Consider the following 26,554-nt stretch of genomic DNA (forward strand, 5'->3'; position numbering starts at 1 on the left):
ATGGGCCAAGGGGCCGTGGTGGCAGCAAGCTGGAGCTGCTCAGTCATGCCAGAAAAGAGCCCGTCCTTATTCGTGGGGCCAGAGGCTGGGAGTCTATCCGTGGCTACGAGTCCCTCCGGAAGGCTCTCGGGGACGCAGAGAGGAAGCTGCCTCCTACGGAGCCAGACAGTTGGCCCTTCTAGCTCAGTGCTTGCAGCCAGGGTGCCAAGACTTGGGAAACCCTCGTCCTAAGCACCGTGCATTGATTCGAAAGGAAGAGGATATTCCGGAGAATTATTCTATCCTTTCTGTCCAACGCACTGGAGAATATTCTCTCCGAAGGCCGGGAGTTTTTCCGGCCAGCCCTACCTGGAGATGCAGCCAAGGACTTCAGCCCGCAAGTCTCACACTGAGCTCTGGCCCCATCCCCGAAGGCCACTGAATGCCAGCGGCTGGGAAGGACAACCACAGGGTAGAGTGTGTGTGTGTGTCTGTGTGACATGACCAGGGTCACTCCCAGGAACATTGATTCTGCCTTCCCAGTGGGGAGAGGTGGGGGGGTGTATCTACTCTGTCCACTTGGAATTCTCTTACCATTTGGGCAGAAGAAAACGCTGTAGGTGTATTCTCTGGTCAGTCCCTCTGGCTGCAGGGGGGGAAAACAGAAAATCCACACAAAGGCAAACCTTCGGGGGGGTGGGACGCACTTTACACACACACACACACACACACACACACACACACCCCCTGCCCAAATCCAAAGGCTCAGCATATGATTTTAATTTATTTTTTTAAACGGTAATGACAGGTTGCTTACCTGTAACTTGGGTTCTTCTAGTGGTCCTCTGTGCTCTTACACGAATGGGCTTTGCGCTTGCGCAGAGACCACATCGGAGCTTCCAAGCCAGAGTTCTTAACTACAAGGGCCGTAAGTAGGTTGATGGAGATGGAACCCATGGGTTTGAAGGGGGAACTCATCAAGCAGGAAAGAACTAGGGTGAGGTCCCACGCCGGGGCTATGACGGGTGGGTCAGGGTACAAGTGGGATAGCCCTTTGAGGAAGTGTTTGACTATGGGCTATTGGAAGCAAGAGGGTGTAGTCGCTGGGGATTGAACTACTATGGCAGCTAGGTGGACTCGCAGTGATGACTTCTTTAGGCCCACTTCCTTAAGGGAAAGGAGACAGGTAGGGGTGTGCAATTTGGATTTGCGGTGTGTCGATTTGGATCCTAACCGAAACACCCCTGTTCTGTTTTGTATCCGAATATGGTCCATCCGAATCACCCGATTCGATTCGGATCCGAATTAATCCGAATCCGAATCTATTTGGATTAAAAAACGGGTCCCAGGGCAAAATAGTGGGGTAGGGTGGTAGTGCCCAGTGGGTGGAGGCTACCACCCAAATTTCAGGGGGATTGGGCAAAGGGCTGATTTTTGGTGAATTTTTGAAGTTTTAGTGTCTTTGGGGCAGTTCGGGGGCATAACGTGGGATCTGGGCCAAAAGAGTGGGGTGGGGTGGTAGTGCCTAATGGGTGGAGGCTACCAACCCCATTGCAGAGTGATTGGGCAGAGGGCTGATTTTTGGTGAATTTCTGAAGTTTACGCGTTTTTAAGGTTTTCCCCCATTAGGTATAATGGAGGGTGTATCACTTCACGTCGGGGGGAAAAGGGTGGCCTAGAGTGGTGTGGGGTTGGTGGTAGTGCCGGGTAGGGGCAAGGAAGCTACCTGAATTTTTTCAAAGGATTCGGGAAGAGGGCTGATTTTTGGTTAATTGTTGAAGTTTACGCGTCTTTAAGGTTTTTCCTCATAAGTTATAATATAATGGAGCTTTTAGCAGCCCCATAAGTGCACTTGGGAGGTGCTGGGGTGGCCCAGAGCGAGTGGTGGTGTAGTGCACATAGGGTGCCAACCACCCCCATGGGTTTCTAACCCATGGCATACAGGGTTCTGTTTTTTCTGAGGTATTCTGAGTGTGGATTCTATGATAGCAAATGAGATTTTCAATGAGCCACCATGAATCCACTCTTATTTGCTATCATAGAATCCACACACAGAACACCTCAGAAACAACAGAACCAAGTACCCCATGGGTTAGAAACCCATGGGGGTGGTTGGCACCCTATGTGCACTACACCACCACTTGCTCTGGGCCACCCCAGCACCCCCCAAGTGCACTTATGGGGCTGCTGAAAGCTCCATTATTAAACCTTATGAGGAAAAACCTTAAAGACGCGTAAACTTCAACAATTCACCAAAAATCAGCCCTCTGCACAAATCCTTTGAAAAAATTCAGGTAGCTTCCTTGCCCCTACCCGGCACTACCACCAACCCCACACCACTCTAGGCCACCCCTTTCCCCCTGACGTGAAGCGATACACCCTCCAATATACCTAATGGGGGAAAACCTTAAAGACACATAAACTTCAACAATTCACCAAAAATCAGCCCTTTGCCCAATCACTCTGCAATTGGGGTGGCAGCCTCCACCCATTAGGCACTACCACCCCACCCCACTGTTTTGCCCCTGGGACCCCAAATTTGAGTAGAAGAATTTCAAACCTTTTTGCATTGAAGTCAATGGGAGGCAAAAAGGCGGGAAATTCAAATAGACATCAAAATCCGAAACAACAGATATTCGGAGCCGAAACGGAGGTGATTTGGTTCGGCTATGAAAATTTTTGGAGGGCCAGAAGGGTGATTCGGTTAGGATCCGAATCACCCGAAATTGGCTGTTTCGGGTACAGATCGTTCTGTACCCGAAACGTTTCGCACATCCCTAGAGACAGGTGCAGACATGTTCCATGGAGAGTTGGGGGAGTGGGATCTGTTGTTCATCTAAGAATTTTAGAAAGTGAGTCCATTTGTGACGATACAATAGGACAGTAGCTGGTTTCAGTGCCACATCAAGGACCGACTGGAGGTTCACCAGAAAGGCGGGTTGAGTAGTCAGGCTGTGAGGTGGAGGCGAGGCAGATCGGGGTGAAAGAGGGGATCTCCCTGCTGCGTGAGGAGGTGCGGGATTGTTGGAAGGCGCCTGTAATGGTGGTGGGACAGGTAGAGGAGGCGTGGGAACCATGGCCTCCTGGGCCACCAAGGTGCAAGAAGTATGCAACGCGTCTGGTCTTGTGAGACCTTTTGGAGGACCTGAGGTAACAGAGGCAGGGGCGGGAATGCGTAAGTCGAGAGGTCTGTCCAGGAAAGAGCAAAGGCGTCTCCCAAGGATCCTCGCAGGGTCCCCAACCACGAACAGTATTGTAGACACTGGGCATTCTCCTCAGATGTGAAGAGGTCTATTTCTGGGGAGAACCAGAGGCGGAACAGGGACTCCAGGGTAGGGCGGTGGATTTTCCATTCGTGGGAGGTCGACCCTGTCCTGCTGAGGGCATCTGCTGTGACGTTGGCAACCCCTTGAATATGAACTGCCAGAGGAGTGATGTTGTGGAGGATGCACCAGTTCCAAAGGTCCATTGAGAGTTGTATTAGTGTGCTGGATGATGTGCCGCCCTGGCAATTCAGGTAAGCTTTTGCGGTAGTGCTGTCTGTTTGTATAAGAACAGACGGATGCACCACCAGCGGAAGGAAGCCCTTGAGGGCTTTGAAAATCGCAAGGAGCTCCAAATAGTTTATGTGGTGCGACGCCTCTGTTGAGGACCACCAGCCATGTAGATGGTGATCCTTGGCAAGTGCGCCCAGCCTTCCACGGAAGCGTCCATGGTGAGGACGAGTGTGGGAGGGGGAATGTGGAACGGGGCCCCCACGCGAAAGTTTGAAGGGGTGTTCCACCATACCAGAGAGTCTAAAGCCTGAGGGGAAATGTGTAGAGGTCATAGTATGGAGTCCGTTTGAGGGCAGAAGTTTGCAAGGAACCATAGTTCAAGGGGACGGGCCTGCAGACATGCGTGGGGCAGGACATAGGTGGTAGAAGCTATGTGGCCCAGCATCTGCTGTATGACGTGGGAAGGCTGTAGATGGTGGACGAGCAGGAGAGAGGAAAGATCCAAAATGGCCTGGATCCTGTGGTTCAGAAGGAAGATTTTTGTTTGGGTTGAATCGAATAAGATTCTGAGGAATTCTATGGTCCTGGAGGGAGATAGTTTGGACTTTTCGTAGTTGATCTGAAGGCTTAGCGAAGAGAGCAGGGCGATGACAGTTTCGAGGTCAGATTGCAATGTTTGAGGGTTGTTGGCTACCACCAGTCAATCGTCTAGATAAGAGAAGACCTGGATACCCTGCTGCTGAAGGTGTGCAACCACTGGAGCCATGCATTTGGTAAAGACCCATGGCGCTGAGGCAAGGGGTAAGGCTCGAAACTGGTAGGTGGCATCTGCGATCTGGAATCAGAGGTAGTGGTGGTGTTGGCGCCAAATAGTGATATGGTAGTAAGCGTCGCGCAAATCTATGGAGACGAACCATTGATCTACTTGAAGAGAGATGATGGTAGGAACGGTGACCATGCGGAAGCGGCAGTAAGTGACATGTTTGTTGAGGTTGCAGAGGTCCAGGATTGGTCTGAGGGAACCGTCCAGCTTTGGAACCGTAAAATATCTGGAGTGGAACCCTGGAGAGTGAGGATTGTGGACCGGTTCTATTGCTGATTTTGAGAGTAGGGACTGGGCCTCTGCCAGGAGGGCTGGAGTGGCCAGTGTGGCAAGGGGAAGGTTGAGCGGAGGAAGTGATGCAAATTTGATGGCGTAGCCAATCCTGACTGCGGTCAGTGCCCAGGAGTCTGTGGTGATATGCTTCCAGGCGCGGAGGAATGGGGAAAGTCTGGTGCCCCAACTGGGAGGGGACGGAGAGTCATTGCCACTTAGTAAAGGGCTGAGTTGTCTTGGAACGTTGAAGTTGCGGCCGAGAAGAGGTGAAAGAGGAACGTTTCTTATATGGCTGATAACTGGAAGATCGAAAGGATCGGTCTGGTTGTTGATAGTGCTGCGGACGGTTGAACTGTTGCCAGCTTTGGGTTTTGTAGGGGCAAAAAGAAGGTTGTTGAGCGCTCATGGAGTGAGCGGTGTTAGGGAGACGTTGGACCTTTTGAAGAGTGTCATCTGTTTTCTCTCCAAATAGGGTGTCGCCCTCGAATGGAAAGTCCTCTGTACAGGACCTGGTATCCAGGGCCAGGCCTGAGGAGCGCAGCCACACATGACGGCAAAGTGAGACAGAGGTTGCCATGACTCTGGCGGCCCCTTCGGTGGAGTGGTGGATAGCATGCAGTTCTTGCATAGTGACTTGAGTAGCTTCGCCAAGGAAGACCTTGGCAGGACACTGTTCCTCCTGAGGTAAGTGATCCAGAAAGGGAGTAATACGGTCCCATAGAAATGCCTGATAATGGGCTAATATGCCTGGTAGTTGGCAAAGCGAAGATATAGAATATAAGAGCCTCCCAAATGCATCAAGTTTCCTCCCTTTTTTAAAAAAATGCTTTTATTAGTGTTATATATAGAAAAAGAAAGGTTACATCTCTGAGAATCCAACAAAATGAGTTAACATATGAGGTCTAATCCATCAGAACCAAGACATAAGAAAAATACAATTGTATTAATAGAAAATCTTTAACTGGGTATCAGAAGCTATCGGTAAAAGAATCTTGAACCCTAACCCTAGAGAAAAACAAAAGACAAAAATAACCTGGCCCAACCTGGTTGATCATCCTTCTATCAGGCACTCTAAGGAGGAGAGAACCGCTCCAACTATAACATACAAAATAATAATAATGCAAGTAATTCGAGCGCAGAGACAGACATCCCCAGTATTCTGTGGTGTGAACTCCACACACCAGGCTAAAAAACTATAGTTAAATTTTAGTGATTAAATTCTGTATTCTATAAAGAAGAGAATATAAGTTCCCTCGCTGTCTGAATTGAAACCTGTATAAATAATAATAAGAAAAGATATTTGTTTGAAAACTTTCATTAAGTAAGTTAACTAAATCTTGTAATATATTTAATTAATAAAGTATGTTTTATTATGTATTACTCTACAGTATGTAAAAGGAAGATTCTGTAAGATCTTGGATCCTTTAGTCTTTTCTGTTCCAGCTGAATTAAATGAAAAATTTAGTGTAATATCTTATGTATTGAGCTGATGGACTGAAAAAATCTAAAATGATCAAAGGACATCCATGTTTCTAGCAAAACCAACCTCCCTTTCTTGTCTGGCGGGAAGAAAGATGAGGAGAGGAGAGGTGGTCTTGTGGTAGCAAGCATGACTTGTCCCCAAAGCAGGGTCTGCCCTGGTTGCATATGAATGGGAGACTAGAAGTGTGAGCACTGCAAGATCTTCCCCTCAGGGGATGAAGCCGCTCTGGGAAGAGCAGAAGGTTCCAAGTTCCCTCCCTGGCTTCTCCAAGATAGAGGTGGGAGAGATTCCTGCCTGCAACCTTGGAGAAGCCACTGCCAGTCTGTGAAGACAATACCGAGCTAGATAGACCAATGGTCTGACTCAGTATATGGCAGTTCCCTATGTTCCTATATCCATGGTTCTTAGCCAGTGATGATTCCACAACCACTGAGTTCGTAGTAGGGTGTTTTCTTAAGAATGAACCATCCAGTTCTGACGAACCATGCACCTTGTAAAAATTATCCAGTTTTTTGGAGGTTTGTGGCAACGGCGAAGGTTTTTGCCAATGGCCCTTAGTAACCTTAAGAATTGACTCATTAAGGGAGAGGGAAACTGGGGGGCGTGTGTCCTCCTCTATTAGCTGGAAAAGCAGGTCTGGATCAGCTTTCTTGTCTTGTGAGAGTTGGACCTATAAGGATGACGCCATGCGGGAAATGAAGTCTATATATCGCTTGTAATCTTCTGATGGGGAATTAGGTCGGAGTTCAGAGACTAGTTCTGGTGGAGAGGGACCGAGAGAGAGAGAATCTCCGAAGGGGGAAGATCTGGGGCCATCATCGGAGGAAGAATCAGAAGAGTCATCACCCAAGGAAATTGGTGAAGGTGGAGCTCCCAAGGGGCTGTGGGTGGCACGGGATTGAGCGTCAGGAAGCACCATGACGGTGGCAGCCTGCACCGGGTAGTTCCGTGGCGGGACTCTAGGTGGAAGTAGGGAGGTAGTCTGGGGTGGAGGCAATGGCGGGGCCTCGGTACGCACTGAGCAGTGCATCGGGATCGTGACACGAATTGGTGCACGGGATCGAGGCTGAGAATGCGAAGCGCTGGATGAAGTGGTAGGATACATAGGACGATCACAGGTTCTTCAAGGTTCACGACGGGAATAGGAGTGTGGAAGGTCCTGTGGTGGGAGGCGGTAGTCAGATTCATATGCCGCCTGTCTGGCATATTGTTTGTGCAGGGCTGCTTCGAGTTTGCATGTGGTCAAGTGCCGAGGTTGAACGGATTTGTCGGCTTCTGGTTCCGAGAAGTGCTCAGATGCGTAGACTGGGTCATCAGGGCTCGATCCATAGGCCACGGGATCGTCGAGCTCAAGCATGGTCTCGGTTTCGAGAAAGTGATAATGGCAATCACAATCGAGGGTCGGTCGATCTTCGGGATTGAGAGATGAGTGGCCGTCGGAGTCAAGCATCTGTGCGGGAGGCGATCGGTGTTTCTTTTTTGGAGGTTGGTCCTCCTCCTGAGTATGACGATCCTTCTTTCTTTTCTTTGGGGGGGGCTGCATTGGGATCAAATGAGAGGATGGATCCGAGACTGCAACTGCCACGGACACTTTCGGGATCAAGGTCGAGGAGCCGGCGATGGGATCGACCAGTGAGTTAACCTTGGGTGTGGCGACCAAGATCCCCATAGGGAAGGAAACGGGCTGTGAGCCCCGGGCGGGTGTCGAAGCCACGGCAGCAGCCTGCATGGCTCGTTTGGAGGGCCGAGATCTCGCCGAGTTCGAGGTCTTGAGGGCTTGTTCCCAGAGCCATGATTTTAAGCAAGAAGCGTGGTTTTTCCTAGCCTGCCTGGTGAAAACCGAGCAGTGGGCACAGGAATCGGTCTTGTGGGCTTCGCCCAGACAAAATAAGCAAAGTTTGTGGCCGTCCGAGGAGGGAATTTTTGCCCTACAACGGAGGCACTCTTTAAAGTTGGTTGTTTTGGCCATAGACCAGAGAATGGGGGCGGGGGGGGACTCCAGGCCCGAAGGCCGGTGGGGGGTTACCGGGGATGAAATAAATACACTAATAAGAGGGGAGACAAACTTAAAACTTGGTGGAAAAGGTAAGTGGAGAGGGAAAATATAAGAAGACTTAAGTTTGAGATTCAGCAAGAGATAGTTCATGAAGTTGACCAGTTTGCAGACGAACAAAGACTGGGGAGGGAGGGCCCTTGTAGTACCGAGGGTGGGGCGACCGCCAAAAGACTGAGATTCTAGCAAGCTCCGACAAGATCTCTGCTCAGGCACAAAGCCCATTCGTGTAAAGCACAGAGACCACGTTGAAGAACCTGCAACTTCACCCTTAAAAAAGAAAAAAAGCAACGTTTGAGTGGCTTAGAAAGAACGAATCAAAAACGTAACAAATAAGTAGAAAAAACCCCTCTGCAGGAACAAGAATAAAAACCTAATCTTATAAGAACACAAAAACAGCAGGAATGAGTTAATGATTTAAGCAGTGTATAAATATGATGCCACCAGTGGACGGTCATCAAAAGCTCAGGTGCAGAGGAGGGACGTGGCCCGGCTCCTGAGGCTATGATGCCCCTGGGTGGGCGACTCTCAGCAAGACTGACCCCTCTCCTGCCTGACCCCAGAAGGGGGAGACCCCCGGAGAAGACTCCTAGGGGGGCTGGCAGCCCTTTAGGAAGCTGCCATCGACTGAGTCAGACCCTTGCTCCATCTCGCTCAGTATTGTCTACCCAGACTGGCAGCAGCTTCTCCATAGTTACAGGCAGGAGTCCCCCTCGGGCCTCTCTTGGAGATGCTGCCGCCAGGGAGGGAACTTGGGACCTTCTGCTCTGCTCATGAGGCCCCCCACACACATACACCCTCTGGCATCCGCTCACCTCCACCATGACACTCCTCCGGACATAGTCAACCCCGAGAGGGGCTCGCTTGTCTGTGTGGCTGTCCTCGGGGTGCTTCCCGTTCTTGGTGGACGGCATGCCCTCTTGACAGCAGCCGCTCCCACCGTAAGCGAAGGCTTTGGCTGAAGGAGAGACCCAGGGAGGCCACGTGACTCCGAGGGGCCCGGCCCCCAACGGCCAAGGGCCCGGGGCCCAAGATGGAGCCGCTACCTGTGATGTTGTTCTGCCCCAGTTCGCTGAAGGCGAGGACGATGGAGGTGGCTTTGGCTTGGCCGGGAGCCACGCACTTCTTCCGGGTCAGGTGGTGTCTCCCAGGATGCCCGACAAACTGGATCCCCTTGGGGACGGAGATCTTCACGTGGACCTGCGGGAGGAGGCGCTGGCTGGGAATCCGCTGGGAAGGCCTGGGCGGCCTCCGGCCCCTGCGGGCAGGGCGGCTTCCCGGCCAGGGCCAGGCGGCTCCCGAGACTCACCTCCACACACACCGCCAGGTAATTGTGGACGGTCAGAGGAAGCTTGCTCTGCTCCCCCCGGATGACGCGGTAGGGGAGGCTGAACTCCAGGAAGAACGGCTGGAAGGCCCGCAGGCCCACCTGCTCTGCCAGGCCCAGCCCCCTCTCCGCGGACAGCCCCACGGCCTCCGCCAGCCACACCGTGATGGAGTCCGGCACTTGCAGCCGCAGCTGGGCTTCGCCCGACACGTCACTGCAGCGCACAAAACAGAGCGGGGCGGGGGGGGCGGGGAGGAGGGGTCACCACTGACTGGGCGGAGCTGCCTCTTCCCCCTTCCAGGGGAAAGCCCACCCCACCCCCAGGCAGAACTGGGGAGGGGGCTCCTGCCTGGGGAGGAGGCAGCTGCTCAGCTGGGATGGGCGGACATCTTCCGCCTGGAGGGGAGGAGGTCTGCAGGAGGGACACGAGGGGAACCGCGGTTGGGCAGCGGAACCGCCCGCCTCATGCAGCAGCGGTGGGCTTGGCTGTGCTGGAGGGGCTCAGAGCAGAGGCTGAGCCACTGGGGTCAAGAGTGCTGCTGCAGCCAACGCCTGTGCTGAGCCGGGGGCCAGGCCGGGAGCTCCTGCCCCAAACGAAAACGGCAGCAGCAGCAGCAGCAGGGAGCCCGCACATAAGGCCAGCGCTCCACAACCGTGGGTCTTCCCCGGGGGGCGGGGGGGCAGAGGGTCTGGAGCGCAGCGAGATGGGAATTCCCCGGCTCAGCCGCCCCCACCGTCGCCACTGGCAGCCTCAGCAAGCAGAGAGAGGAGAGCGGGGCGGAAGCAGAAGCCCAGGCAGGGGAGCCCCAGGGGAGAGGGCCACCCAGGGGGCCCCCTCCCTCCCTCCCTCCCTCCCTCCCTCTAAGAGGGAGGCTCCGTGCTGGCCTCACAGCTTTGGAGCAAGCTCTCTGGGGAGGGGGAGGCTGGCAGAACAGCCCCCCCCCCACACACACACGCTCAAAGGGAAGGGAGCTCAGGGTGGCTTGTGGAGCTCCCCCTGAGGACCTCGGGAGGATCCCCCTCTTAGGGCGGAAACTTTATCTGTCGGGTTGTGCTCAGAGCTGCTGCAGGCCCTGGTTGGTTTGCATCTTTGCAATCCTGCCCCCCCCCAAAAGGAGGAGGAGAAAGGGCAAGCGGTGGGGGGGGAGAGATTCAGCCCCTGGACCCCCCTGCCCCCTCCCACAAGGGCCCTTTGGCTCAATGAGAGCAGGGCCTGGGGGGGCAGAGCCCGGAAATTGTTCCTCCCCCCCCCCCGCAGAATCAACCTATTATTTTCACACGTGATCACCACCTGAGCCGGGGGGGGGGTCACTGCCAGCTCAAGACGCTGCAAGAGCCAAGCTGGGAGGACACCCCCCCCGCCGCCACCCGGGCTTCTTGCTTCCTCTTCCGAGGAGGAGGGCCGTTTGCCGTTGCGGCAGGCAAGAGCCCCACGGATCGGGTCCCCCCGGGAAGCCAGCAAGAGAGCCTATCGAGCGACCTTTCCCCCCCCCCCCACGCCCAGGGGGGCAAGCCTGCTGCCCTCTCCCCGCCCTGCTCCCAATTAGCAGCGGAGCTCTGGCGGGAATCCCGTCTGGTGCTCGACGGAGCCGGTGCAAATGCCCTTCCCGGCGCCTCCTGATGCCCAACAGCTGGCTGGGAGATTCCCCTCCGGCTCCGGGCTGCGTCTGGGAGGGATCAGGCATCCGTTTCTCTGCTCCAAAGGTGCCAGGAATGGCTGGAATAACAGCTGGAAGTGCTGGGGGCGGTGGGGGGGGGCTTCTGGGGAGCACGGCAGCAGCACAAGGGCGCCTTGCGGCGTCCACCAGGGTCTCTCTGCACCGCGCAGGATTGGGCCAGTCACTGCCCAGGCTGCAGGGAACACCAGGGGACGCTGAGCAGTCAGTGCCGCCCTGGGCAGTGGGGGGCAGACCCAGGGGGAGCAGGAGCGGGAGGGGGGCGCCCCTCGGCACTGGGCCGCCCGCTCCGGCAGCCGGAAGCCGGAAGCCGGGGTCGGCCCCTCTGGCGTCCCTGGGAAGGGATTCCGCTGGGCAGAAGGTCCCCCTTCCCAGAGATGTGGGTCTGGAAGCTGCCCCCCTGCTCAGGGAGCCTGTCTGGCATGCAGCAGAGCTGGCCCCTGGGGGGAGGCCTTGCTGGGCACCGGGAGAGCGGCACCCGCAGAGGGGCCGAGGGAAGGCCAGGCCAGGCCAGGCGGCCCCCGACCCCAGCAGCCAGGCGGGGGAGAGAGAGAGCAGGGCCCCGGGGGGGGGGTACCTGACATTCAAGCAGTGCCACAGCCAAGTCTCCGGGAAAAAGGTCCTTTTCTTCTTCTCCCCCCTGTGGGAGGCAAGCAGCACCGAGGCCCAAGTGAGGGACGCCGCCGGGGAGGGGCCAAGGGGGGGGGGGCGGGGAGGGGGCCGGACTCCTGGCGGCGTCCCTGTCGAGTCACCCTGGCCTATGCTGCCCGCAGGGGCTGCCCGGAGGGAGACCGTCTGCTTGCCACGGAGGGGCTCTCCCGTGGAGAAGAGGGCCCCCTCCCTGCAGCAGCAGCAGCAGCAGCAGGCCTCTCCCGGCAGGCCCCCTCTCCGGCCCAGAAGAGACTGAAGGGAGGCGCCTGGCCGCCCCCAAGAGCGGCCCGCCTGGCAGGGGGCCCGGAGCAGACCCGCCTCCAGCCGCCGTGCCCACCCGCAGGGCGGCTCCTGGCTCCCCTCCCCGGGCACAAGGGCAGGGCCAGGCTCCCCGCTCCCCCCGGCCCCCGGCCCACCAGGGGTCTCCTGCCCGCTGAGCCACACCACCGGGGTCTCCTGCGGCTGCTTCCCGCCAGGGAGCGCAGAAGGGCGGCTGCGCGGAGGAGGCTCGCCCAGGGCGGCACTGGGGCCAAGAGCCCCAGGCGGAAGGGAGGAAGAAGCAGCCCAGGAAGCGTCCTCTCCCGAGCAGGCGGCGGCAGCGGCGGCTCTACCTTGGCATGGCCTTGGGGTGCACGGAGGCCACCAGCGTCCCCGTGTGGGGCTGGAAGGCGGCGACGGCCTCGTCGGTATACATGCCGCCCCGCTGCCTGTGGTTCAGACTGACCAGGTCCGTCATGGCGACCAAGCCGGTTTCCTAGGCAACGAGAACAACAACAACAAGGACACCCGTCCATCAAAGAGGGGGTCGGCCTCCCCCACCGAGGAGGGACAAGCCGTGCGCTCCCCGCCAGGCTGTGGAGGGAGAGGCAACGGGGTGGGGTGGGGGGAGCCTGGCACAGGAACCCGCACCAGGGACGGCCAGGCCAGGCCCCCCCGCAGGCCTCTCAGGGACCCCCCCCTCCACTCCCCGCCCCCCCCCCGGCCCGGCAAGGTCCACCCAGGGGCTGAGCGGGGGCAGAGGGCGGCGTCACCCTCGGTCCAGACGCCTGGGCGGGCCAGCCCCCCCCTTCTCCCCTCTGCCCCCTCCAGGGGAGGTCGGCCCAAGGCAAGACCTCTCTGCGCCTCCCCAGCACGGCTGCCCCCTACCCCCTCGTCCCCCGGGGGAAAGCCAGGGACCCCCACTGCAAGGCTGTGGGGGATGAGGGGGGGACAAGGGCTTGCTAAGGAGAAAGCCTCCCCCCCCCGGGGGGACGGCGGCGGGCGATGGAGGGAGCCAGAGAAAGCGGAGCTGGGAAAGACAACATGCAGGGCGGCAGCAGCAGCAGCAGCAGCAGCAGCAGGGGGCGGAGAGCTGGAGAGAAGAGGAGGGTCCGGAGCAGGAGCGGGGTGGGGGGCTGGGGAGGACGGGGTGGGGGAGATGCTCGGGCCGGCCGGCCCCTTCTCCTCCGGGGCTTCTGCCTTCCTGTCTGCTGAGCAGCCTTCACCACAGGGTCGTCAGGTCCCTTCTCTTGGCACACAGCAGGGGCCTGAGGGGAGGGGGCCCCTGCCCGCGCCTGTCTTGGGGGAAGAGGCTGGCATCTCCTGGGCACTGCCCGGCACGGGGCTTCTGAAGCCCTTTCGCCGGCATCTCCTCCGGAATGGAGGGGCCGCGTTCACCTCTCAGCCAGATCGACCCCAAAGCCCCCGCTGCGGGCTCTCCGGGAAACTCTTCTTCACACCCCATTCGGGTTTTGCACTGCGCCTTAAGAGCACAGCCCGGTTTATATCCGGGGTAAAAAAAAAACCCCGCTCCTTGGGTCGGTTTTGGGGGACAACTGCGAGTGTGTAGTCAAGCCTGCTGTGGGGAGAACCCCTTGCCCCTGTGAGCACCCCACGCCCTGACTCAGAAGGCCCCCTGATTAGTCAGGAAGACTTTTCAGAAACAGAAAATGTTTATCAGCTGCGGTGGCCCAGCAGGGAAGCAGCTCGCCTAGGGAGCAAGAGGCTGTGAGTTCGAATCCCTGCCGGTGGGCTTCCCAGACTGCGCCTAGGAAATACATATTTGTAGCAGCTGCTGACATACTGTGCGGGAGGGAGGCAATGGGAAACCCCTCCTGTATTCTACCCAGATAGCCACAGGGAAAACTCTGCGGTGGTCGCCAGGAGTCGACACCGACTCGACGGCAGCACCAGCTCTCTCTAAAAGGCCCAAGTGCGTTCCCTGGCTTCAGAACTCCCTTCCTGGGGGCTTGCCCATTTCACCCCTCAGTGGGGCAGCAGCCTATGGCCCGGGAGGGGCTTCCGCAGCAGGCTAGGCTTGGAGGGTCCCGGGTCTGGGCAGAAGCCCCTCAGCGCCCTCCCGAGGCGGGGGCTCCTGCTTCGCTTCCGAGGGAGGGGCCTTACCTGGCCTTCGCATCCTAGGGGGATGCAGTTCCTTTGGACCCCCCCTGGGTGAAGGCTGTTCACTAGAAGGAAGAGAGAAGGGCAGTTGGGGGGGGTCCTTCCTGGGGAATCCCTTTTCTCCTCCCTCTGGAGGTGGAGAGCCTGCCCGTCCCAGAGCAAACGGCTGCTCCTCCTCCTCCTCGTCTCGGGGCAGCCGCCGCGGCTCTTGCTGGACCTCTCCTAGACAAGGGGGTCTGAGCTGCCCTCCCGGCAGCCCTTCCTCCCCGGGAGGAGAGCCTCTCTTCGGGAGCTCGGTAGCACCAGGCCGGCCCAATCCTGCCTGCCTCCCCTCAGGGGGCAGGGGAGGAGGGCGGCATTCCCGGGGCGGGGCGAGCAGCAGAAGGGGGTTCCCTGCCAGCGCCAGACTCTCCTCCCTCTGGGGGCCAGACCTCAAGCTGGCTCACCAGGCACCCAGTGGGATGGGTGCCTGGTGGGTGCCGCCTCCGGGGAGCTCCCACAAGCAGCAGCAAGCCGGGCCGCCGGGCGGGAAAGCGAGACGCTGCACAGAGCGGGGCTGAGATCAGCAGGATTCGTCCAGGTGGGACAGCTGGCAAGCGTGACGTGCCCAGGAAACAACAACAACAACAACTGGCACCCCAGGTGGGCACGCTGGCAGCCAAGGCCCCAAACCTCCTCTGGCCCCCCCCCCCAAGACAGCTGCGCGCACACACACACACACACAGAGCCGTTTCATCAGGCCGGCTTCCAAACCTCCCTCTCTGGCTTCCAAGAACAGCCACCGTCCCCACCGGGGCTCTTGTCCCCTCTCCCAGCAAGCCAGCGGCCCCCTCTGCCAAGGTTCCCGGGGTCCAGGGCAAGGGGCTAAGGTCCCTGCAAGGGCTGGGGGGGACCATCCGGACTCATGAAACAGCGGGGGGGGGACCCCAACGACAAGGTCATCCGGTTGTTTCAGGCCAGCAAAACAGCCCCCCCCCACCCCGAGGGAGAGTTTCTGGCCTTCTGTGGTGGGAACCAACAGCCCAAGACCCACTTTGCTCCCGGGGTGAGCGGAGGGGCGGCCTTCGCTCTGACGCAAGGGGGCGGTCTTGGGGGGGTGCGTTTTGCATACAGCACGCCCGACACCCCAGGCAGACGAGAGAGCCTCACCGTGAAGGCAAAGTGGGCGTCCTTGCTGAGGTCCCAGTGCCAGGGGAAGACGGAGGAGCGTCGGCGGCGTCGGCGGCGTCTTCGCATGGCCATGCCCAGCCACCAGAAGTGCCCCTCCTCCTTGGCGTGCCCAAAGGTGTCGGACGCATCGTAATCGGACAGCTCCCGGAAGATCTGCAGAGGCGGGCGCCAAGGGCACCTCAGGAGCCGGAGGGCGTGGGGGGTGCCCCCCTCTGCCGGAAGCAGCCGGGCCGGGCTGCCTCGGAAGGGCCTCCCCGCCCGAGAGGAGCAACAAGGCCGGGCAGGAGCAGGGAGGGCCTCTCCGGGCTCCCCGACGGCCCCGGGCGCTGCCGCTGTTCGCTGCCTTAGGGGTCCCCTGGCTGACAGAACGGGCGGGCAGGCAGGTGGGGCACCAGGGTTCCCAGTCCGCCTCCGCCCTGGGCCGCCTCGGCCTGCCGCGGCTCTTCAGCTGCGCCCGAGCTGCCCGCTGCCCACACCTGCCTCACCTGGGCAGCCGTGAGCTGGAATCCGGGCTTGAGCAGGTAAACGCTCTTGTCCACCGCCGCCAGGCAGACACAGCTGCCCCTGGCCGCCCGCACCTGGACGCTCACCGAGTCGCCCGGCCTGGTCTCGTTGGCGGAAAAGGTCACCGAAACCTGGCAGTGAGAGGGAGAGAGCAGCGCCAGCGTCCTGCCACCGGCCGCCCGCCCGGGAGAGAGAGAGCGGCCGCCCCGCCACCTCCCCCCCGCAATACCTGGTTCTCAAAGGCCGGCTTGACCGCCAACGGCAGGCTGTCGGCCACCCCTTCGCCGTTCTCCCGGACATAGTAAGCGAGGAGACGGGCCAGCGGAGCCATCACGTGGGTCACCGAGAAATGGAGGGAGGTCACGCAGGGCTGCACCTCGGGGGCAGGAGGGTTGCTGGGGGCTAAGCAACAGAGGCGGGGGGGAGGGCCACAGTCAGGAGGGCCACAGACGTGCCCCAGCAGCCATCCCCTGGCGGGGGCCCAGGAGACACCCCACCCCACAAACAGGGCCTCCCTCGCCCCTAGAGAGGGATGAGCCCCCCAGCTCAGCTGCAGAGCCGTGCCTGGGAAACGTGCCACATGGGCACTCCGGCCAGAGAACGAGGAGGAGGAGGAGGAGGAGGAGGAGGTGGTGGCCCTTCTGCTCCGCTGCTGGGTCACGTTCCGGGACTGCATCCCCGAGAGGACAATATTCCCCCGAGAGACCACCTCGTAGTGGAGGGCAAAGTCGCAGGGGCAGGTGGACTTCACCGCGACATGGGCCTCCTCTCCCACCTGCAAAGAGAGAAGAGAGCCCCTGGGAGTCTGGAGGCGGGGCTCCCCGCCCCCCACCAAGGCAGGCCTGGAGGTCGGAGGGAAGGAGCAGGCCCCCACATGGATGGAACACGCCAGGCCTGCAGGTCTCACAGTGCCATGCTGGCAGAGGGAACAAAGGAATCTATGGAACCCCTTGCCACAGGACGGGGGTCACACTGGCTGGAACCCCGGAAGCCCCGTTCGGACAGAAAGCTCAAGGGTGGGAGGCCGCGGAAGGTCCCGTTAGCGGCAGCCCCTCAGACAAAAGCAATGGGCATGGAGGGAGAACAGAGAAACGAGAGGGAGAGCTTCCCCGGCCTCCGGGCATTGGCTCCTCAGAGGGCAAGTGTCCCCCCTGTCCCCGGGCCTCATCCGCCCAGATAGCTCCTGCTGCCCCACACAGGCCCAGGGCTGCTTTCCACCACCACCACCTCTGGGGCAAGTCCACGGCAGCAGCCACATGGCGAGCCCCCCCTCGGACGCCCCCCCGGAAGCGAGAGGCAGGCCGTGGCCCTGACGCCTACCAGGAAGGGCTTCCCCGGCACCTGGAGCTGGAGGTGGCACTGGCTGGGCGAGAACCAGCTGCTGATGGAGAGATAGCTGGGCAGGTACTGGTCTCCGACAGGCTCCCCGTCCAGGGCGGCAACTTTGGTCTGGCAGGAGAGAGAGGCAGGCAGGCAGGCAGGCAGGCAGGCGGTGTGTCAGGTGCGGCCAGGAGAGGCGGCTCCTGCCCCCGGCTGGCTCAGACCCCCCCTCCCCCTGGACTGGGCCCCCCCCGCCCGCCCACCTGCCCGCCCCCGGGTTTCCCAAGGGCCGGTGCCTCCCCTTCCTGTCCCCAGAGTCTGCCCGGGGGGCACTGCAGCCCACCAGCCCCGTCCCGGGCTCTCACCCACCTCCAGCCAGATATACTGGGCAGCGGGAGGGATGGCCGGGATCTCGAACTCCACCAGGCCCCCTCGGGACAGCAGCTCGCTGGTATAAAGGTTGTCCTTGGGCGTGAGCTCCGCTTTGACCCGGACGGTCACGCCGTCCGCTGGGCTCCCGTCCGGGTAGGTGACTTCCACCTGAAGAGCAGCAGAAGAAACCCTGACGATGGAGGGGGTGGGGGGTGGGGGGCTCTTGGGAGCTGGGGCGGGGCACGGAGGCCAGGAGGGCCAGAGCAGGCCCCCAGAGCCGGGTAGGACCCAGGAGGCGGGCTTCCCTCCGGACTTGGGGAAGGTGAACGTCCTACTGGACGGGGGAAGGAATTCGCCGCCCTCCCCCCACACTTCTCTCCCCACACCACTCCTGAGGGGCCGTGGAGCAGCTTGGGGGGAAGGGGGTGGGCGGGCCGACCTGCGTGATCCAGACTTGCGGGTGGCTGGAAGACCTCCGTCCCGCTCTTGCCGACGGCTCGAGAGCATTTCGCAGGGCAGCAGTGGGCAAAGGCAAAGGTGGGCTCAGGACGGACAGGCAGATCTCGGGCCAACCGGCTGCCGGCCACAGCAAAGGCTGCCCACTCCCCGGGTGCGCGCCACGCCCGTAGCCCAAGGGCAGGACTCGGTGGCCCAGCTGCACGATGCCACAACGGCCCTCCCACCGCACTGTGCCCCAGGACGGCGCTCTCTCCCCCCTCCCGCTGCCCTCACCTTCCCTCTGTACGGCAAGCCGGGCTTGAACTGCTTCCGGGTGTCTTTCGTGTACCGGATGTCCACCAGCTGCTTCTGGACGGGGGTGGAATCGTCAAAGGTGACCTGTCTGCTCCCGTCACGGCTGGCCACCGTGGCCCAAATGCTGACCACCCCTCGGAAATGCTCCGGGACGTCCGCCGGCATCATGTCCTGGACACACACCTCGAAGTGGGCGGAGCCGTCAATCTGTCAGCCACCAAAGGGGGAGAGGAGCAGAGGGAGGCTGCTGGGGAGGGGGGCGGGCACCCATGCTGCTGCTGCTGCTGCCGCCACTGCCGCCCCCGCCTGGGCACTCTGGGCCCCTCCAGCCCCCTCGGAGGCACCCGAGGACTGGAAAGTAACCAATGTGACTCTGGTTTTCAAGAAGGGATCCAGGGGGGATCTGGGAAATTACAGGCGGGTCAGCTTTACTTCAGTGCTGGGTAAATTGATGGAAAGCGTCCTCAAGGACAAAATTGTTAAGCATATAGAAGCACAGGCCTTGTTGAAGGAGAAGCAGCCGGGCTTCTGCAAGGGGAAGTCTTGCCTCACTACACTTCTGGAGGTCTTTGAGAGTGTCAAGAGGCATGTGGATAAAGGGGATGCGGTTGACATAGTATACTTGGACTTCCAAAACTCTTTTGACAGAGTTCCCCATCAAAGGTTCTTAAGTAAACTTAGCAGCCATGGGATAAGGGGACAGGTTGATGTGTGGACAGGTAACTGCTTGAAGGACAGGAAACAGAGAGCAGGAATAAATGGACAGTTTTCCCAATGGAGGGAAGTAAGAAACGGGGTCCCCCAGGGATCTGTACTGGGACCATAAGAACATCAGAACAGCCCTGCTGGATCAGGCCCAAGGAGGCCCATCTAGTCCTGCATGCTGGTTCGCATAGTGGCCCACCAGATGCCGCTGGAAGCCTATAGGCAGGAGTTGAAAGGGGCCTGCCCTCTCTCCTGCTGTGACTCCCCTGCAACTGGGACTCAGAGGCATCCTGCCTTTCAGGCTGCAGGTGGCCTGTAGCCCTCTGACTAGTAGCCATTGAGAGACCTCTCCTCCATGAAGTTATCCAAGCCCTTCTTAAAGCCATCCAGGTTGTTGGCCGTCACCACATCTCGTGGCAGAGAACTCCACAAGTTGATTATGCAATGCGTGAAAAAGTACTTCCATTTGCTGGTCCTAGATTTCCTGGCAATCAGTTTCATGGGATGACCCCTGATTCTAGTGTTGTGTGAGAGGGAGAAGAATTTCTCTCTCTCCACTTTCTCCACACCATGCATGATTTTATAGACCTCTATCATGTCTCCCCGCAGTTGTCTTTTTTCTAAACTAAAAAGCCCCAGGTGTTGTAGCCTTGCCTCATAAGAAAGGTGCTCCAGGTGGGCTCCCCGATCATCTTGGCTGCCCTCTTCTGCACCTTTTCCAGTTCAACAATGTCCCCACTTCTTACTTCCCTCCATTGTGAAAACTCTCCATTTATCCCTACCCTCTGTTTCCTGTCCTTCAACCAGTTAGCAATCCACACATGGACTTGTCCCCTTGTCCCATGACTGCTAAGTTTCCTCAGGAGTCTTTGACGAGGAACTTTCCACTGGCCCAGTATCCAGCCCCAGTACAGGACTTCCAGTGACTGTTGCTGGTGTCTATCTTATGTTTCTTTTTAGATTGTGAGCCCTCTGGGGACAGGGATCCATCTTATTTATTAATTATTACTCTGTGTAAACTGCCCTGAGCCATTTTTGGAAGGGCGGTATAGAAATCGAATGAATGAATGAATGAATAAATAAATAAATAAATAAATAATAAACTTTGTCAAAAGCTTTTTGGAAGTCCAGGTATACGATGTCAACTGGATCACCAGTGCTCTTTAACATGTTCACAACTGATCTAGAAGTTGGGGTAAGCAGCAAAGTGGCCAAATCTGCAGATGACACTAAACTCTTTCGGGTAGAGAAATCCAAAGCAGATTGTGAGGCGCTCCAACTGGATCTCTCCAAACTGGGGGAGTGGGCGACAAAGTGGCAAATGCCATTCAATGTAAGCAAGTGTAAAGTGAAGCACATTGGGGTAAAAAAACCCAACTTCACATATACGCTGATGGGATCTGAGCTGTCGATGACCAGGAGAGGGATCTTGGGGTCGTGGTGGGCAGCTCGTTGAAACTGTCGTCTCAGTGTGCGGCAGCTGTGAAAAAGGCCAATTCCGTGCTAGGGATCATGAGGAAGGAGGCTGAAAATAAAAATGCTAATCTTATCATGCCCTTATACTAATCTGTGGTGTGGCCACGTCTGGCGTACTGCATAAAGCTTTGGTCATCATATCTTCAGAATGATATTGCAGAAATGGGGAAAGTGCCGAAGAGGGCAGCCAAGATGATCAGGGGTCTGGAGCACCTCCCTTAGGAGGCAAGGCTGCAGCGTCTGGGGCTCTTTACCTTGGAAAAGAGGCCACTAAGGGGAGACATGATCAAGGTGGATAAAACTATGCATGGCATGGAGAGGGTGGACAGAGAGACATCCCCCCCCTTTCACAGCAGTAGAACCAGGGGTCACCCCATTAAAAATGAAGGTTGGGAAATTCAGGACCGACAAGCGGAAGTCCTTTTCCACACAGCGCATAATTAATCAATGGGATTCCTTGCCACGGGATGTGGCGATGGCCCCCCCAGCTTGGATGGCTTGAAAAGGGGCTGAGACAGATTCATGGAGGTCAGGTCTATCCCTGGCTACAGGTCTGGTGGCTACCAGTTGCAGCTGGGGAGCAACAGCAGCAGGAGAGAGGGCATGCACACACCTCTTGCCTGTGGGGCTTCTCAGGGGCATCTGGTGGGCCACTGTGGGAAACAGGAAACGGGACTCGAGAGGCCTCCTTGGGCCTGATCCAGCAGGGCTGTTCTAATGCCCGTATGTCCCTATATTGAGGGCTCCGTGGGTCTGACCTGGCCTCCTGTAGAAATGCACTTCCCTCCAGAGTCCTCCTCCTCCTCCTTCTGGGCTACCGTTGCAGCCGGGGGTGGGGGGTGGGGGGCCTAAGCCTGGGCCAGACCAGAGGACACCCTTCTAGGCAGGGGCCCCCCTCGGCCCTCCCCCCTCCCGCCCTCCCCCTCACTCACTTCAGCAGTTTTGAGGACAGGCAGCCCCACTTCGTGCCGGTAGTAGCCCACTCCGTTGACGGTCATGTTCACGGTCAGCCTCCCCACCACCGGCTTCCCAAACGTGTACCTGAAAGAGGAGAGGCTCCGCAGTGAAATCCTGGGGGTCTCCCCCGCCCCCAGGTGTGCTGGTCTGGAAGACCCCCCCCCGTGCACGCAGAGACGGCTGGGGACCCTCTGGCCACCCCACCCAGTCTCTCCCCGGTCAACAGGGCCCCCTGCCGGCCCTACTGCCAGCCCTCCAGCTCAAAGGAGAGCCCAGCGGTCGGTTTGGGCCCATGATGGACATGGGGCGGCCCCCTCGGCTTCTCCGTGGAGCTTCCCAGCCTGGGACAGGCTGCCGGTCAGAGCGGGTGGGGGAGAGACGCCTCGCGTCTGCACCGCGGAAGGGCAAGTTTCCCGCTGCAGCAGCTGAGCCGGCTTTGGGGGACAAGGTCTGGGGGCTGCCATCCACCCTGCTAACAGCGTCATCTTCGCGTGGCCCGTGGCCCTCCTCTCCCTCCTCTTCTTCTGCATGTCTCAAAGAGTCTCCTGGTACGTTTTGATTCAGCCAGCTGGGCGGCCCCATCACAGGGAGGGGAGCTTCTCTGAGCTGCTCCAAGCGGGAAGGACCCGGAGCAGCCGGTGGGGGGGGAGGAGGCCAGACGCTGCCCCCCCCAGTGTCCTTGACAGACTCTTGTCCGGCCTCTCAGCCGTGAAACTTCCACAAGGCAAAAAGGCCATTCCAAACGGGATCTTCAGTTCACAGAAGGACAACCAAGAGCCCTCAAGGAAGCCCAAGGACTGCCCGGAGTCTTGAGAAAGAAGCCAGCTTCAGGGGCTCTCCTAAGAGCATGGGGCAGGCAGGAGGCAGGCTCTGTGTGTGGGGTGGGGGGCTTGGCCAATCGGCTCTGGACCACACCTTCCGCTTGACAGCAGCCCCCCCCCGATTTAAGCGCCCCCCACGAAGCAGCAGCCCCCGCCCCCCCCCCCCGAGCACAGAGCCCTCTCCTCCTCCCCAGGCCTCCAAGGTCCCGTTTCTGACCCCAGGCGTCCACGGAGGCCAGCGCAGGGAGCCGCCGGCTGCGCCCCCAGCCTGGGCCCGGCCCTTACCTGGCGTGGACCGTTCCCCTCTCACAGGCAGCGAGGTCGCGGATGTAGCGAGGCGGGTCGATCCGCAGCTCGAACCTGGGTAAAACTAACAGAGAGAGCCAAAGAAGACGGGGTTGAGGGGAAGGGAGAGAGAGAGAGAGGCTGGACGGGCACTCCTGGGAGCCTCCCCCCTTCTTGGGTCTCTTCTTGGGATGCTGCCCACGTGTCTGCCCCGTGGCACTGGGAGAGCCTCGTCTGCTGCTCCGGGGCCCCAGGAGAGGCCAGTCTGGCCTGGCCTTTGGGAAGGGCTGGAAGGAGCCTGCCCCGCTCCTGGCTTCGCACAGCTGCTGAGCCCCGAGTGTCTCCCAGGCGGCCGGTGAGGGGCTGCCAGGCACCAGCAGGGCTCTCCTGCTCCGGAGGAGGAGGAGGAAAGGTGGCGAAGGAGGCTTCCGGGGCAGGCTGGGGTTTGGCCTGGACCAGTCGCTCTCCTGGCCCGGCCCCCAGCTCCACCCCTCGACCCCCCTGGGCAGCTGCCCCAGCTCAGGGCTGGTGGGGCACAGAGTGGGGTGCACCCACAAGGCTCTCTGGCACCCACCCTCTGCTCAAAGGCAAGCGGCCACACCTGCCCACACGCGCGCACACACACACACACCCAGGCCCCCTGCCTCTCCTGTTCCACAGCATACGCTGCAAGCCTGCAAACGCCCCTTTGTTTCTCTGCAGCCTCAAAAGCTCTCCCTGCAGTTCGTTCAAAACCCTTTCACAGAAGAGAACCATTCTTCTGCTGAAGGACTCCCTGGATCTGCATCCGACACCATCACCTGGTCTTGCCGCTGCTTTTAACCTTGGATCCCCACTGCTTATTTCTGCAGCAAAATGTCCCCTCATAAATCCCCAGGGCATTTTGCACACAGCAGGCTTTCCTGCCAGTTCGAAGTTGCCCCCCCGCCCCCAAACGACACAAAACATGGATGTTTTTTGACCTGGGATACACATTGGGCTACCCTCTAATGCGCAATGGCAAACCCAAATGGGGTGTGCAGCGCTCCCCAAGAGCTCACAGGGACCTCGAGGTAAATCTGGCCGAGATGTGAACACCCCCCCTCCATTCCGGAGGAGATGCCAGCGAAAAGCAACATGTGGAAGACACCCGGAGCTGTGTGGCATTTAATTGGTGAATCCATCAAGAACTTTGTGAACTAGTCAAAAGATGCACCATTTAAGTAATAGAACTGCCCAACGGAAGCAAGATCAAGAACCTGGAAGAGAAAGAACCTTACAAATACTTGGGCATTCTCCAGGCTGATAACATCGCACACACTGAAGTTCAAAGAAAAATTGGAAGTGAATACATCAGGAGAGATAGAAAAATCCTCAAGTCCAAACTCAATGGCGGGAACACCATACAAGCTATACCTGTTATCAGATACAGTGCAGGAATAATAGACTGGACCCAGGCAGAGCTAGAGACGTTAGATCGTAAGACCAGGAAAATCATGACCATCAATCATGCTCTGCACCCCCGCAGTGATGTCGATAGGCTCTACCTCCCTCGCAGCTCAGGTGGAAGAGGAATGCTGCAAGTCCATCAAACAGCAGAGGAGGAGAAAAGAGGCCTTGAAGAATATATCAAGGACAGTGAAGAAGATGCACTTCAAATGGTCAATAACGCAAAACTATTCCACACCAATGAAAGAAAGCAGGCCTACAAGAAAGAACAAGTCAAGAACCGAGCAGAAAAATGGAAAAATAAGCCACTGCATGGTCAATATTTGCACAATATAAGTGGAAAATCAGACATCACCAAGACCTGGCAATGGCTTAAGAATGGCAACTTGAAGAAAGAAACAGAGGGTTTAATACTGGCTGCACAAGAACAGGCACTAAGAACAAATGCAATAAGAGCAAAAGTCAAAAAATCCACAACAAACAGCAAGCGCCGCCTTTGTAAAGAAGCAGATGAAACCGTGGACCACCTAATCAGCTGTTGTAAAACGATCGCACAGACTGACTACAAACAAAGGCATGACAAGGTAGCAGGGATGATACACTGGAAGATCTGCAAAAAAGACAAGCTACCTGTAGCCAAAAATTGGGGGGACCATAAAATTGAAAAAGTTGAAGAAAATGAAGATGTAACAATATTATGGGACTTCCGACTACAAACAGACAAACATCTGCCACACAATGCACCAGATATAACTGAAGTCGAGAAGAAAGAAAAACAAGTTAAAATAATCGACATAGCAATACCAGGGGATAGCAGAATAGAAGAAAAAGAAATAGAAAAAAATAACCAAATACAAAGATCTACAAACTGAAATTGAAAAGCTGTGGCAGAAGAAGACCAAAATAATCCCAGTGGTCATTGGCACGCTGGGTGCAGTCCCAAAAGACCTTGAAGAGCATCTCAACACCATCGGGGCCACAGAAATCACCATCAGCCAATTACAAAAAGCAGCTTTACTGGGAACAGCCTATATTCTGCGACAATATCTATAACAACTGACAATAAAATTCTGGCATCCCAGGTCCTTGGGAAGGACTCGATGTCTGGATAAAACAAACCAGTCAATAACACCTGTCTGACTGTGTAAACAAGAAATAATAAATAAATAAATAAATAAATAAATAAATAAATAAATAAATAAATAAAACACAATTGCAGAGGACAGATGCCATCTTTGAAGAAACATCCTCTACCACATGCGTTCCCAAGAAAGGGGACTAGCATCCTAGGGGTACTTTAAGGACTCCCAGGAGCTGTTCAGAGACCATCTGAGGATTGCTGGCTTGAAGCTAACACATCCTCAGCGATGATGCATCTGCTACAGAAATGGGGTGTGTGTGTAGACCCTCCCCTCTGCTCCAAGCTGGCTGGCTACCTGCTGAAACTCAGCACACCGCTCAGCCTGAATGATGGGCTTCAGAAAACTAGAACCAAGTACTTGACCAACAAGCAGAAGGTTGCCGGTTTGAATCCCCGCTGGTCCTATACTGGGCAGCAGCGATATAGGAAGATGCTGGAAGGCATCATCATCTCACACTGCGCGGGAGGAGGCCATGGTCAAGCCCTCCTGTGGAGGTTTGCAAGAGAGAGGGGTGCATGTATGAAGAGAGGCAGGGAACCGGGCTCGCCCTTGCCAGGTGGGGGAAAGGCCCCTTGCGGAAGAGACCTGCCCTCCTGTGCGGCAGAGAAGGGGGTCAGCCACTGGCCCTGGAGAGGAGGTAAGACGGCCGCGGCTGCCTCCTCTTAGCCTCAGAGAGGCAAGAGGCCTCTGAAGGGCGTGGGGGGGACGTGGCAAGGAAGCAGCAAGGGAGAGGGCCTGCCCCTCGCAGCTCTGGCCCGTGGGCTGCTCCCCAGAGGCATCTGGCGGGCCACCCTGGGCAACAGGAGGCTGGGTGCGCTGGGCCTTGTTGGGCCTGATCCAGCAGAGCTATTCTTCTGCTCTTAGAGACTGTGTGTGTGAGAGAGAGAAAATGCCACACGGAGGAGGCAGGAAAGCCCATTCGGATTTCTTCTCAAACTTGCTCGGGTTTCCATGGAGAGACAAGCCTCCGAGTTTCCATTCCTTATCCGCTGTTGCTCAGCGTTTCGCAGGAGCTGCTGTTCTCCGACACCCTTTCCCAGGCTGGGTCTCCGACCTCAGAGCCGTCCGCGGGGGGTGCTGGTGGAATGAGCCACCCCCTCCCTCCGACCCCACCCCAGCAGAGCCGCCGGCCACTCACCGTATTTTTGGACCTCGAAGGACCGGTTGTAAGTGTGCCCCTGCATGTCGGCAAAGATGAACCATTCGCCAAACACCGGCTGGTCAGACAGAGGGAAACTCGCATTCAGGAGGCCTGCCAAGGGGGAGAAAGGGTGGCTGGCTAGCAAGGGGCCGCCCCGCTCCGGCCACCGGCCCTTCCCGCCCAGGGCCGCGGGAGGAGGCTCCGCTCACCACAGCACGCCGGCTTCAGGTTGTGCCACTCGATCATGCGAGACCCTCGCGGATCCTGGGGAGAGGCAGGGAGCGCAAGAGCCCAATTCAGCAACTGGGCACCTTTCTCGCCGGAGCGTCGGAAAGGGCT

General features: G+C 58.0%; 1 protein-coding gene across 3 annotated transcripts in view; it reads right to left on the reverse strand.

Annotated features, from left to right (window-relative positions):
• Nucleotides 1-26,554, reverse strand: part of CPAMD8 (C3 and PZP like alpha-2-macroglobulin domain containing 8) — a 52,811-nt gene that overhangs the window by 15,595 nt on the left and 10,662 nt on the right. For 2 of the 3 annotated variants that reach the window (XM_053291711.1, XM_053291710.1), the window contains exons 7-23: nt 26,425-26,479; nt 26,213-26,326; nt 22,505-22,589; nt 21,374-21,482; nt 18,240-18,467; nt 17,505-17,675; nt 17,136-17,264; nt 16,380-16,590; nt 16,045-16,217; nt 15,797-15,946; nt 15,291-15,464; nt 12,374-12,516; nt 11,689-11,751; nt 9,418-9,649; nt 9,155-9,308; nt 8,924-9,066; nt 574-625 (exon numbers count right to left, since the gene is read on the reverse strand). In XM_053291711.1, coding sequence (XP_053147686.1) covers nt 574-625; nt 8,924-9,066; nt 9,155-9,308; nt 9,418-9,649; nt 11,689-11,751; nt 12,374-12,516; nt 15,291-15,464; nt 15,797-15,946; nt 16,045-16,217; nt 16,380-16,590; nt 17,136-17,264; nt 17,505-17,675; nt 18,240-18,467; nt 21,374-21,482; nt 22,505-22,589; nt 26,213-26,326; nt 26,425-26,479 — 2,386 coding nt within the window. Of the gene's footprint in view, nt 1-573; nt 626-8,923; nt 9,067-9,154; nt 9,309-9,417; nt 9,650-11,688; nt 11,752-12,373; nt 12,517-15,290; nt 15,465-15,796; nt 15,947-16,044; nt 16,218-16,379; nt 16,591-17,135; nt 17,265-17,504; nt 17,676-18,239; nt 18,468-21,373; nt 21,483-22,504; nt 22,590-26,212; nt 26,327-26,424; nt 26,480-26,554 lie in introns of those variants that run through there. The other variant, XM_053291712.1, reaches the window with a different exon arrangement.

The sequence above is a fragment of the Hemicordylus capensis genome, chromosome 2 (genome assembly GCF_027244095.1).
Source record: "Hemicordylus capensis ecotype Gifberg chromosome 2, rHemCap1.1.pri, whole genome shotgun sequence".
Taxonomy (NCBI): Eukaryota; Metazoa; Chordata; class Lepidosauria; order Squamata; family Cordylidae; genus Hemicordylus; species Hemicordylus capensis.